The following is a 14,233-nucleotide window of genomic DNA, read 5'->3' as shown; positions in this document are numbered from 1 at the left end:
TAGATTGATTGTCTTAGCCTAATGGAGATTTTAGATAAAGGGATAGGAGAATGTTGGCCATGGGAGTTGTTTATTTTCATTTTGGACATCAAAACTGCAGTGAATGATTTTACTATAGTTAATGTAGTTAAGCAAGATTAGGGAACACACACACACATATGAAGCATCTTGTTGTCAGAGAGTAGGTGAACTAAGAAATTGTAATTTTACTACATGAAGAGTACAGGTTTCGAAACCAAGACGACTTGGGGGGGGGGGGGGGGAAGGCAAGGCTCTACTATCCTATGCACCAAGTAGTTGCGTTAGCAGTTGTCCCAAAGACTGGTTTCATATTGTTAAAGTATAAAAATGGACCATTTGACACGAAAGGAGGCCTAAAATTAACCTATGACCAATACAAAAGAATTCTTCTTGAATCCAGGAGTTGTTGAGACTGAGATAATTACCAAACAAAAAAAAAGACTGAGATGGACAACAAATCAACTATAATTATCTTCAAAATATAGCGGGGTGATACATGAGATGATAGACTAGGTCAACGAATCTTTGAGTACCTATCAAGGGTTGGAGGAGCTTGCATTACTTTCTAAGTTTTAGACTTAAATCTACTTGCTCTGTTGACGTGGAGACGTTCCCACTGAACCTGAACTTGAGCCATGTCAAAATGCCACATGGCAGTTGGATCCGATCATACATATGTGGGCCCTTTTACAAATATTTTTGATGGATGGGCCCCATTCCATTACTAATGGCCATATGATACTAATCACTGATAGCTCTTCACCGATTGATCAGAGGAAACTGCCTTCCCTCCTCATCCGAGCTCTACCCCAGTCTTCCACTCTTCCAAGTTTCAACAGAAAAAGTAGAAACCAGATAGAATGAACGACATGGAATAAAGATATACTTTCGTTATTTGAGATTTGGTCTATCTGCTTTTGATTATGTCAGTCTGAGTTTCTTAAATAGAAGCTAAAAATCTGGAGCACTTTCAGCTAACTTTTTCAAATTTATTTTTGTTTTCCTTACTCTTGTTCTTAGTGACCATCGATGGGCCATGAACACTCCTTTCGTAGTAAAGCAGCCCATTTCGTCTCTGATCTCACCACTGTGCTTCTCAATCCAATCTCCGATGAACCCTCAAATCATCGTGTAAGTGTTTGCTTCTTTAACCAACTTTTTTTTTTTGGTTCTCTTTGAACTATTGTTTCTGAGCTGAAAATTTATATCTATTTGTAACGATCCCTATTCTGGTTTTATGGTGATTAGTGGGATTACGATACGGCTTTGCTTAACATCGATTCCCTAATTGGTTTCTGGGGTTTGAATGTTTTGGCGGTAGGGTTTCTGCTTACTGGCAAACCTTTAGTTTTACTTTTATATGATTGACAAGGGTTCCGTTCTTGGTCATAACGGTGGGTATGATTTTAGTTTGCCATTTGTTGATACGATCACTTTGAATTCATTGGTTTATAATCAGGGTTAAATTTTGGCAAAAACAGGCAAGGTATTGTTATCAATTTGATTGTTATTAATCCGATTAGATGTCAAGGAGTACTACTGACTCGAGATTGACACTAACGCCAATCCTTGGGAGGTCCTTTTTCGTTTGTGTTTGTTACAATCAGGATAGATTTTGTTTTTACAGAACATTTCTTGTCATCTTAGCTGACCACAGGAGTGAGTATGAATGGTAGTTCTCCAATTTTAGTGAAGTCCTAGCGCATGACAAGAACACATGAGAACTTCATTCCTTTCAATATGGACTTTTTAACTTATGTTTAGAGCCAATTTTTTCTTAGGAGGATGCCATGGAGCCCAAAGAAAGTGAAGAGGAGTCAAAAGCAGAGGAGGATTCTGAGCCTCTAGTAGATGGCCCTGATACATCTTCTTTCACAGCATTCCTCTACTCTCTGTTGGCACCTTCAGAATCTGAGGGTCATTCGCATGGTGAGGAACAAAATGGTTATCAAGATGAAATGGGTGAGTCAGCATCTGACAGCTTACCGGTGAAGGAAAATAATCCTAGGAAGACACTGTTTTCTAGGGGAAAACAATCACTTGTGAGAGTAATCTACAATGCCACAAAGTTCAATGGCTACAGAAATCAAGCCTTAGGGCGGAAGGGTGATCAGAAAATGAAGAATGATGACATGGGCGGTTCGAACTTTCTTGGGCTTGAGTTGAGCCCTGTAAAGAATCCAAAGGAGACAGCGCCAAGATGTTGTCTCCCAGACATTTCTGAACCTTCATTGCTTCTTTCTGAGAAAACACGAACTGCTCTCTGTGCTTCACTTCCAGCACTTGTTCAAGGGAGGAAATGGGTGCTGCTCTACAGGTTCTGAGACACTTCTTTTATAAGTTAATATTTTCCTATTTTTACATATACTATTGTTAGGTTTTAATTCGTTTATTGCATTATTCTTTTGGACATCTCTCTTGTCTTAATGCAGTACCTGGAGACACGGAATATCACTTTCAACCTTGTACCGGAGAAGTTCGCTTTGCCCTGGCCTTAGTTTACTGGTATTACCTCTTAATGAATGATGTTCAAAATTAAATAGTATGAAGCAATTTTACCTATATGATACATCCGAACACAATCTAGAAATCAATTATGCACTTGTGCTCACACTGTTGTAAACCAAGCAGATTCTTTGTAAGCCAACAATTTTTTATGATTTAACTTGGTCAATGCAGAGAGGTGCCACCCTTATGTTACCAATTTTTTTCTTTATTAAATTAAAAAACCGTCACTTAGTGCAGATGCACAGTGTTTGAATTAGAAATTGCTTCCATTGTGTAACTTGTGTAGCCAAACCAAATATCATGCTAACTGTTAATATTGCCTTGTCCCTCATTTGAGATCACCTGTTTCGGCCTTCCTACTACATGTAGAACAAAGGGTTAAGCCTTAAGACTGCTGAGTATTGCAATCTAGATTAACATAATCAGAACACAAACGCCTATTATATCTCCACTAAATACTCAACATATGAACATGTTTGTATATGCATGTAATAACATTTTCTTCTTGTAAACAATTACTTATGTGTCAATATCTCCCCTTCTCTGTCCCACTCTCTCTTGCTCCCCTCACCCCCTTCCCTTCTTTTCTCAAGAAAAAGGAGACATGAAGTGTCTGATACCGTGGACATACTTGTTGGACACCAATATGTTTTGGTATTGCCCAGAAAAACAAAAATAGGCTTGTCCTTGGGATATAACAATATACTAGGCGGTTGACCAGTGGCTACCTACATTGCCAACACTATTACTAGGAAGCTCATCCATAGTGGGTTGCAAACCTCTCGCTTTATTATGCTTTGCCAAACATAGTATTGTTTGGACTTTTGTCTTTTGCTATCTCTCAGTTCTTTCAGGCGTTCACTTGTTCTTGTATTATTTCTTGCTTTCCTCGTAATGTAATTTATTGCTGAGAAATTATACTGTATAAAGTTCTTTTCTGTCCTCACTGATGCAAAAGTTGCTTCAGCATTTCACCAGCTATCAATATTCATAAACGCAACTGAACTCAATTCAATGGAGCTTTATTTAATTGCTTGGGGTGAGCCAAAGGATTTCTCTGTCAGATTCCAAATCTATTTATGGCCAAGTTTTCTATTAAAACTATGAACCATCATGTCTTTTCTCATTACTTCGCCCACAATTCCTTTTATTCCTATATATCAGTACTGGGGCTCACTGGATTTTGATTGTATGTGATATTTGAATGCCATTCTGGGATAAACTTTCCTTGTTTATCATTTGTTTATGTCCCATGCATCACAGGTTGTTGGGGACCAGAAAGGTGCAGTATTTGGTGGATTAGTCGAGGCACCACTGAGACCAACCAGTAAGAGGAAATATCAGGTCTTGTTAGAACACAATCTTCTTGTACTTGTCACCAGCTCTCAGCTTCTGCATTTTTCACTGAAAGTTGTGTGTCAAACAGGGGACTAATGATACCTTTGTTTTCACAAATATATCTGGGCATCCAGTGGTATTCCGTCCCACAGGTACTAGTTCCTTCTTATCTCTTTTAAGCCAGTAACGGATACTAAAAATTCCTGAACTTCCAATTGTCTGTAGAATGAGTCAATGACAATTTTGGTACTGATCATACAGTTCCTTAAAATATATTATTCAAGATACAGGAAAATACCCCGCAGGTTCTAATGTTCCTTTATGTGCTGCGTTTGTTTCTTAAACTTCCATTTGCTTCTGGTGATAACAATTTCAGTCTTTGTTCATGATTTAGATACTAATATAAGGAAGAGGGGAGCGACTCAGAGAAGTTACTTTCTCAACATGGGATCACATCACACACCTTCCCTAAACAAGGACAGTATTTCTCTCTGGTGAACCATACCCTTTATAGTTGCGCTAGTTGAAATATTAGACTTTCTCAGTAGCAGTCTTTAATAATTAAACCCCACAGCCCATGCAATGAGATCAACTACTAATACGTCGAAGCATTTAAGTATCGGTATTAGGTATAATCATAGTTCAAAAACTTGTTTCGTTTCGGTCGAAATTTCGAATATTTCGGTCGAGTCGAAACGAAATGTAACATCGAATTGAAAAAATGCAATATTTCGAAAATTTTGGTCATCTCGTTTTGGAAATTTTTGCCATTTTTACACCCACAAATGGCCAAATCTCTCGGTCATTTTGCCATTTTTACACCCACAAATGGCCAACCGGCGAGATCTCGCGAGTTCTCGAACCTTGCAAATGGCCAAGCAAAACTCCTAGAAAAAATACCATATTTCGACGAAATTTTGGTCAAACCAGAACACCGAAACAAAACGAGATTTTAAACCTTGGGTATAATGTCGGAGGGTGATTTTATGAGACATATCATATCGTATCGGAGAGATGCAAAATACACTAAAGATATGCATAGAATGGTCAAGAAATGCATGGATGTGCTTGTGATACATTTAAAATACAGTTTTGAAGCATAAAACAACTTATTTTGCAATATGCAAGGTTTCGACTAGGCTCGAAATTGAAATATTTCACGAAACTGAGAAATTTCAGTTGAAACCTGGATGGATGGTTTTGAGATTCAAATGGTCAAATTAGGTCCCGAAACTAATCGGATACGAATATGATAATCCCCCTATTCGACCGATTATTATCCGATTCGTTTAGCAATCCGAATTTCTGAAATATATCTCTGTGTCCGTCTATCCTTTTAACTTACCTTATTCAGTTCTCCTAGGGTCATTTTGGGTCTTCCCCTAGCTCTTTTAGTTTCTTCAATCTGAATCAAATCATTCCTCCGTACTGGAGCATCCAAAGGCCTCCGTTGAACATGGTCATGCCATCTCAAGCGTCTTTCTCGTAGCATATCATGCATCAGAGCTACTCCCAAATCAACTCTAATATGATCATTCCTTATTTTATCCTTCCTAGTTTTGCCACACATCCATCTCAACATCCTCATCGCTGCTACACTAAATTTATCTACATTATGCTTCTTAACTTCCCAACATTCCGCATCATACATCATAGTCAGTTGTATGACTATCCTATAAAATTTTCTTTTAAAGTTTTAAAGGAATATGTCGATCTCACAACACTTTGGACTTTAATTCTCTGTGAAACATCATCTTCTATATCACCTTCTTTATTTATGATTGAGCCCATATACCTAAAATAATCACTTTGTGGAATCTCTGTTTCATCAATTTTCACCACCTCATTATCCGTCCTAGTGTAATCAGAGTTACACACCATATACTCTGTCTTCGTTCTATTTATTTTAAAGCCTTTTGATTCCAAGGTTGATCTCCATAACTCCAACTTGGCTTTAATCTCTGCTTTTGTCTCATCCACCAAAACAATATCATTAGCAAAAAACATACACCAAGGAACCTCATCTTGAATGTCTTACTTAAATTATCTATGATAAGCGCAAACAAATAAGGGCTTAAAGATGATCCTTTATGTAACCCAATTGTAATTGGGAATTCACTACCTTGATCCCCCACAGTTCTTACACTAGTCACCACACCATCATACATATCTTAATTATGTCCAAATATTTACTGGAAACTCTTCTTATCTCTAGTACTTGCCAGATTAACTCTCTAGGGATTCTGTCATAAGCTTTTTCTAAGTTAATAAAGTCCATATGGAGATGCCTTTTTGCAATTTCTAAATCTTTCAATGAGTCTCTTAAGTAAATAGCTTTTATTGTGGATCTTCATGGCATAAAACTAAATTGGTTCTCCATAATAGCAGTTTCTTGTGTCAAGTGAGTTTCAATAACCCCCTCCTATAATTTCATAGTATGACTCATTAGTTTTATGCCTTTATAGTTATTGCAGCTCTGAATATCACCTTTATTTTCTATAAATTAGAACCAAAATGCTTCTCCTCCATTCAGTTGGCATTTTCCTTCTACTCATAATCTTATTAAACAGCTTGGTTAGTCAAGATAAACCATAGATTCTTAGGCTCTTCAACACTTGTATTGGGACCTCTTGTGGGCCTAGTGCTTTGCCTACTTTCATCCTCCTTAAAGCTTCTTTCACTTCAGACTCCCTAATCTTTCGTACATATCTACAACCTAGGGTGGTGTCTTGATGGGTAATGCAAAAAGTCCTCATTTAGTAGGCTGTAGAAAATAGAAATAATATTTCTCTCTCTCCTTAATATCCTCATCCCTTATTAGTATTTTACCATCTTTACTTTTAATACATCTAACTTGATCGAGATCTTTACTTTTCCTTTCCCTCGTTTTAGCTATCTTGTAGATAATTTTTTCCCCTTCCTGTATGCTCAAATTGTTATAAAGATCTTCATATTTCTTTGCCCTTGCTTTTCCCACAATTTTCTTAGCTTCATTTCTGACAAATTTATACCTTTTTAAATCCTCTACATCTTTAGTCCTTTGCCATGTCTTATAAATAGCTCTCTTAGTCTTAATGGTTGCTTGAACCTCATCATCCCACCACTAAGTCTGTCTAGAGGAATGGCGTTTTCCTTTCGATTCATCTAGGACATCTTTTTTAATCTTCTTAATACAAGTAGTCATCTCGTTCTACATCGTATTAGTATATCCCTTAAAAGTCTTACTTTTCTTGTTTGACCACTTTATCAGTAAATGATTTCAAGGTATCTCCTTTTAAGCTCCACCACTTTATCCTCGGTTAAATAAGCTCACCTTTCTTACAATTCTGTGTAATGAGGCAAATAAGCTATCCACTTTTTCACTTAAATTTGTTTCGATCTGAGATTTGAGCACTGTAAATTCCCAAAACTTGTTGAAATGGTGAAGATAGGATCGTTGTTTATGCTATATGATTCCTCCAACTCATATCAAGGAGAAAATCAAGATTCCAAGGCCTTCAGTTGCTCTCAGATCCATATTTTACGCATGGTTTCTGTTTTGCTGGTTTAAATGAGGTGTAACAAGTTTATCTAACCTGTATCGGACTGTATTGAACCGTATAGGTCGATTTTTTTTATATTTTTTTTTAAATTAGTATCGTCGATACCCACCAATACTGGTTGTATCGATACGATATGGTACGATATTTTTCGATACTTAAAAATCTTGGATACGGCTCCCTCCAAGGAGCTTCTTTTCATGGACTTGCCAGTGCATACTTACATGAACCTTTAGATGGCCCACATGGGATGTGGCTTCTGTGGATATCTTTTTCTTGTATACTTTGATACTGTCCTCACATTTTGCTTGAGCTGTTATGATCATTGGTTTGACTTTTTGTCATTAGGGTCCGGCTTGTTTCCTTGTAAAATCCCCTACAAATGCAAATCGTAACATTTTTGCAGTTGTTTTTATGAGGAAACAAAGGCCTAGAAGAAACATCTATTAGTGATTCCAATAACCATATCTTTCCAAGGACTTCTTTTCAATACCCTCTCTTAGGTGGGTGGCATAGCTCTCTTTTCTCTCCAATTCACCATCATATCAAGGCATCAGTTTGCCTTAGTTCCTGTAGTAATTCAGATTGGTTGAAATAGAGTTTGTCAATTGAAGGATGGGGCAGGACCTTCAAGCTAAGTATTGTGAAGTAGGTGACACTTGTATGTACGTACCTAGAACATAGAAACACTTTATGGTCCTCTATCTGGGTTAAAACATTATTAAATTTTGTGTCTCACAGAATTTTCTCACTCTGCAAGCCCACTTGGACCATGCTAAGTTGTTAATAGTTAATACATATCTTAGGATGGCTTACAATGCTAGAGTAGTGTGTATTTTTAAATATTTTCGTACCGTTCTTCACGCATTCATCTAAAAGGTGCTTAACCCTACTGAAACATAGAATCATCTTCAATGAGTTCATTTTTTGGCTTAGGAACAATTGTGATGCAAATCTTATCGAGTTGCAAAGATTTGGATTCTAACTGCTGTAAGTGTGCAGGGGCAAATCATTATTTCACTCTTTGTTCCCCCGACTTTTTAGCATTGGGTGGAGGTGGTCACTTTGCACTTTATTTGGGTGATGATCTGTGAGTCTCTATTCCTATCCAATCCCCTCTTTTAGGTTTTTAGTTTGTGAAACGAAAAAGTATTATTCAAAAACCCATTGTTTAATTTGTATGTGTATCAAACCCGCACCCCCCTTTTTCTTTTGGTTGGAGTTTTTTGTTTTTGGATGGAGAGGGGGGGGGGTGGAGAATCTATCTTCCCCATTTCTGGATCGGGCAAAATGACAAAAAGACACCTATAATTTGGGACTTTCTTGTTTCTCCATTTTGAAATCATTTCAAATGGTGAAGAGGACCTTTTGTAGGTCTGATACATATACTGTGCCATGCGTGCTTTGGATGATACGGGTTTTCTAAATGCTGGGAAATATAACTCCACCACCCTCTCTCTCTCTCTCTTCGGGGAGGGTGGTCAGTTCCTTCGGTTAGCCATAATGTAAATGTATCTAATACTTTAATGATCAGTGACATTGATATCTGTTGCCTGACTTCTATACATTTTTGCAGATTGAGGGGGTCAAGTTCAGTTTCAGAAACTTACGGGAACTCCTGTCTGGCGCAGTCCGAGGACTTTGAAATTAAGGAGGTTGAGGTATGCTTTATTCTGTGTCCCACCCGACCGATGATTAAAATGCATGTGAACTCTTGAATCAAACTTTTATGATGCTATGCAGCTATGGGGCTTTGCCTATGCATCGAAGTACGAGGAAACGATTGCTTTGTGCCAGTCAGAGGCTCCTGGGATCTGCCGATTAATGAATCTTTCTTAACGTCCTGCGAGTTGATCACATTTTATCATGAGGATAGACATCTCGATACATCAAGCTAGTTGTATGATGCTGAATATACTGACTCGCTTTCTCCCGAAACTGGTAAGGACTTGTGTAAATGTCAACCTTGTACATAGAGTGAAGTTGCTTCACAACTGTATATATATGACCGCTTAACTAAGAACTATTACATACAAATTTTGGTATGACATGAACTGATTTTTATCCTCTGTAGTTCTCCAGTTTTGGCCCTATTGATTGTAATGATTGGTTGAACTTGTACTTGCACATTTCAGTATTGACTAATGAGCCTTCTAGCTCGATCCGACAGTTTCTTTTTCTGGACATGCTTGTCCAGGTGGCTTTCAGGATGAGTGGGCTGAAATTTTGTAGACAGAGACCCCCAAGGTTCCCTGCTAACATATCAGGTTTCAGCCCAAATGAAGATTGCCCAGGTGAGAAAATAAATATATTAAAAAATGAATAACCTGTAAGAGCGTGCGTGCTGGCGGGGACGCAATACATGGGAGGTAGGTGCTTGAATTGGGGTCTAACCCTTCCACGTTGCACAACCATCCAACAACTTAATGTGGAAGAAAAGCAATTAAAAGATCATTGTTTTATATTGGGAAACAGTAGCTTGGCAGAGCTGCCTCGATTTCTAAATCATAGTCTTTCATATAGATGAAATGAACAACATTTCAGATTGATGTCTCATTACTACGGAGCATGGTTTGTAATCTCGGATCGGTATCGGTCATGTCCGATCCTGAGATATGGCCGATTCTATCCAGGTTTCATGGAACGGTGGTCGGATGATTTGATCTGATACGCATAACTAAAAGGGTTTTTCCCTTGTTCTTCATCCCAAGCCTTTCAAGCCACGATACACAGATTTGAGAACCTCAAATCCGCGTTAAAAAGGGGATTTTACATTTTTTTACTGGGGAATTGAGTAAGGGAAGATTTTATTCCATGTAAATATTGATCTCCTTCACAGCATTGCATAAGATGGTCAAGGATTTAAAACCCAGATTTTTCTATTCTTTGACCTGAGCCTTTTAATCCACGATTTGGAGATTTGGGAGCCTCATCAAACCCACGAGTAAAGAGGGGGAGGGTGTCAATCTTACCTTTTGTTTATTGGAGAATCGATTAAGAAAAGATTTAATTCCAAAACAATATTGATTTGATCCCACAAAACCTAGAAATAGTGAGAAAGTGGTGATAATGGTGGTAGTGTTGGCGATGGGTAAGGTTGAGGAAATGGAGAAGATAAGCTCAACAGATACATAGGGGTTATGATTCATAACCAAAGCACAAAATCTGGAAAACCCTGTGACTACCCATTTTTAGATTTTTTTTAAATTTTTTATTGATACAATAACCAATCCGATAAAACCTGGATTTTGATCATTTTGGGTCAATGTAAGCCGATTTTGACTGATCCGGATCGGTATCAGATCAGTTTCACCCTAGATTGATCTGAGACTGATTCCGGGATTTTGAATCTTGCTACGGAGAAGGAGAGAATAACAAGCTTGAATTAACAAATCAAAGGATCTGAAACAAATGTTCCAATGCCGTACACTTCCAAATGGAACTAGACTTAACTAGTAGACACCAACTCAAACAATGACCTGGTTGAATGAGGGAAGACAGTGTTTCCTTGCATTATCCTCCAAAGAAAATGTACAATTGACATTCCTAAAGAGGATATAACAAAGAATTATATTCAGTTGGGGGGGGGGGGGGCTAGGACCCTAATCCTAGCGAGAATAATCTCTTGGCCATTAAGAATGCAACCCTAGTTTAAGATTAGTATGACAAAAGAATCAGGGTTGAAAACTTAATCAAACAGCCATTGCAGTAGCCTCTACAATGCCTTCCTGCAATTTCTGAGGAATATCAAGCAACGAACTTGTATTCTTCACAGAAGAAAGTGGATCCACTGTTTCATTGTACGCAGCAGCATGAACACCCAGAGCAGCGCGGCCTGAGGGATCAGGATTTTTAGACCATGCTGTATCCCATTCTAGTGCTTTAGCAGTACTGCATGCAACGCTAGGACCGCCTGGAACTGTTGACCTTGCAGCATTCTGTCCGAAAGAGTTAATCAGTAACACAAATACAATCAGTGACCTTAATTGGCATATGAAAAGGAAAAATAAGGAACAAAGAAGAAACTGGTCTTTGCAAAGCTGCGTCTCCCATCAAAAGTTTTTAGTTTCTCAAGAAAGCAAAAAAAAAATTATAGACAAGAAATAATATGGGGGAAAGCTAGCATCCAGACCTTGGGGAAGAACTTCTCAAAGATAGTCCTGTAGTAGTAAGCCTCTTTTGTTGTGGGGGTATTCTCTGGATAAATGAAGCTTGCCTTAGTCAACATTGCATCTGAGACCTGGCAACGAGGGAAAGAAAAATCACATGCATCATCAGTTTTAGGAAAAGAAACCATTTATTCACTCCTGGATGAGAGTACCAAACAAGAGTCATTCATTTGGAACGCTAAAGCTTTTGTCACTTTACACAGGTTAGTTCTTATAAATAATTTGAAAAAAAAAAAATCAAGGTAGTAAGTAGTAACGTACATGTCTGTTTGCGTGATCCTTCAAGCCATCAATCCAGCTGTAACCAACTCCATCACTGAACTGTTCCTTCTGCCTGTACAATATGTGCTGAAACCGAAGAGAAGGGATAGTTGGAACAACATTCAAAGTACCAGAAATGGCAATAAAGACATAAATGATGACAAACCTTCGGCAGATATGGGTTCTCATCATCCTGAAATGCATTGCGTAGAACCCACTTCTCAATGCGACCAATATCAGCTCTTACCTGTGATTGTTCGGTAAGCATGTGAGTTTAATCAGGTAGGCATTATATAAATTCATAGAACTTCTTTATCCGAATCACAATGAAGAAATAAACCTGTCAATTCTAAGTACTGAGACTTGCAACATACAAACAACTTTGCTACTGTTTCTGAGCCAAAGTATGAGTATTAACTAAATAAGTATCAAAATGCTTTGCTTTCACCAAGCAAGCTAGGTATGTCATACCATAGTTCCAAATGTGTACTGACCCGGTAGGTCCAATTAAGTTGAACTGAACTGGCCTCTTTCCAGTTGTCAGTTCCCTGATTGATTACTGGCCTTGGAGAACCAGAAAACCTACTGGACATTTTCTGCTTCCCTGTCTGGTCTGTTGTGAAAAATATGAGTCGTAATCCTTGATTCTTACCTTCAGCATGTCACTTAATACAGATGTAGACATGTGAACAATAGTTCGCATGCACGCATGAACAAGAAATCATAAATAACGATAATGGACCTCTGATAGATACAAAGCGTTGGAAACCACTAAAAGGAACACAAATCAAGGCATACATGTGCAGGACTTGAAGGGCTCCAGACCTTTTCAATCCTTGAGGTTATTTTAAGGTCAGTTTTCCCAAGCTTATCACCTTATGCTGCCTTGGGTTGGGTTTGGGTAGGCTTGAATTATAGAACAATATGTCAATTTATGCAATGACACATTCAAAAGAGTTTCCATGCATCCAAAAATACTCAATAAGCTCTAATCAAAGAACATATTTGGGGTGCCAAAATGTTTTTGCAGCTACACAAGGACAAGATAACATTACGAGAACAACTTGGGATTAACATCTTTACCATTTTCCACTGTGGATCGATGTCCATAGCAACATTTATGAACTCCTTATCCAGAAATGGAACACGAGCCTCTACACCCCACGCTGATGTAGATTTGTTTGCCCTTAGGCAATCATATAGATGAAGAGCTTTAATCTGACAAGGAAAAATAACCATTAGTGTACCACATCAATGTAGGAGACATGGTAAGTATAAAACTATCGCTGCATGGAATGGACTCAGGCAGCCCCAGCATCACATCCTAATACCTTTTTCTGCTTATGGTTCTCATTAACACAAATATTTATAAAATACAATACACAGGAACACATACAAAGTGGGCTGTACAGTTGGATGGGGGGCTGAAACTAATCTGATGGCCAACTCGGGGGTAGTAGCCTACCAATCCAAAAGACTATCGGCCAGATCAGCCATCCAGATAACACAAGTTGGTGGGCAATCAAGGCAAAGCTTGTCTTGACAGCACCACATATGATACATCTCCCCAATATCTACCTACCTGTCTATATTGTGGCTTGGTTTGGCTCAAGACAGGACAAGGTCTATCCAAAAACAAGCCAAGAACAACTCTGGCATCAGAACACAGCCTAGAACCAACCCAGCCAACTTAAACCATGTGCAAGACAGGCCAAATTTTGGGCAGGACTGGCCCAGTCTGATATATATGCTGCCATAAACAGCACATATAAGCAATCTGATTATATATATATATATATATATAACATCCTGTAAACTCAGGAACTGAAAAATATTTCTTAGCAACAAGAAACTAGACCATGGTGCTCATGAATAAAAAAAAATGGAAGTGGGTTTTCTTGTAGGCCCAACCAGGAAGGGATCTCTGGTTGGCAGACCTAATTCTGTCACACAAAAAGTCATACGGGGATGAAATTTGGTGGACAAGTAGACCTTAGAGTCCCCTGCTCACATATCAAGTTTCAGCCCAAATGGAAATCGTCCCATAGCAAAATGAAGCATTAAAACTTCTAAACTACCAAGAATACACTGATTAATTAGGGGATGCATGCACATCATACATGGGAGGGTATGCCATCACAGGGAGGGCAAATGACTGAATTTGGTTTTGAAATTTGATACGTGGTCAATCTAGACCGTTCCCTAAACATCCAACAGTTAGAATTGCCACATCATCCTTCCAGGTGGGAAAAATGTGTCACCAGGAAGGCAGGAAAGAACCCTGGTTGGCCTAATCAGCAACTTTTTTTTGTGCCTATAAAAATAAGGATAGTGAAAGTCAGTCTTTACCAAAAAAAAGAAAGTCAATGTTAACTCTTTCTTTTTTTTGGGGGGGGG

At 38.3% G+C, this 14,233-nt stretch overlaps 2 protein-coding genes across 4 annotated transcripts in view; one reads left to right on the top strand and one right to left on the bottom strand.

The window, feature by feature from the left end:
• The first annotated feature begins 994 nt into the window (after positions 1-994).
• Positions 995-9,308, top strand: LOC122649081. Of its 2 annotated transcripts, none has more exons than XM_043842444.1 (8): positions 995-1,158; positions 1,803-2,338; positions 2,454-2,526; positions 3,793-3,873; positions 3,956-4,019; positions 8,409-8,496; positions 8,983-9,067; positions 9,150-9,308. In XM_043842444.1, exons 1-8 carry the CDS (start codon positions 1,051-1,053, stop codon positions 9,243-9,245), a joined length of 1,131 nt encoding a protein of 376 aa, XP_043698379.1. In that variant the 5' UTR covers positions 995-1,050; the 3' UTR covers positions 9,246-9,308. The 2 variants fall into 2 exon arrangements, with proteins under 2 accessions (XP_043698379.1, XP_043698380.1); XM_043842445.1 differs by having other exon boundaries at positions 997-1,152.
• A 1,456-nt stretch (positions 9,309-10,764) lies between these two features.
• The window catches only part of LOC122639195 (asparagine synthetase [glutamine-hydrolyzing] 2-like), a 35,803-nt gene continuing 32,334 nt past the window's right edge, over positions 10,765-14,233 (bottom strand). Inside the window, exons 10-15 of one of the 2 annotated variants that reach the window (XR_006329487.1) lie at positions 12,920-13,054; positions 12,003-12,083; positions 11,837-11,923; positions 11,539-11,646; positions 11,043-11,344; positions 10,765-10,856 (exon numbers count right to left, since the gene is read on the bottom strand). Coding sequence is in view for 1 of the 2 variants with exons in the window: in XM_043832023.1 (XP_043687958.1) it covers positions 11,099-11,344; positions 11,539-11,646; positions 11,837-11,923; positions 12,003-12,083; positions 12,920-13,054 (657 nt within the window). In the remaining variant the exon portion in view is untranslated. Of the gene's footprint in view, positions 11,345-11,538; positions 11,647-11,836; positions 11,924-12,002; positions 12,084-12,919; positions 13,055-14,233 lie in introns of both variants that reach the window. The other variant, XM_043832023.1, reaches the window with a different exon arrangement.

Source organism: Telopea speciosissima, chromosome 1, assembly GCF_018873765.1.
Source record: "Telopea speciosissima isolate NSW1024214 ecotype Mountain lineage chromosome 1, Tspe_v1, whole genome shotgun sequence".
Lineage (NCBI taxonomy): Eukaryota > Viridiplantae > Streptophyta > Magnoliopsida > Proteales > Proteaceae > Telopea > Telopea speciosissima.
The sequence above is the reverse complement of the archived record's forward strand: the minus strand, read 5'-3'. Positions and strand labels throughout refer to the sequence as shown.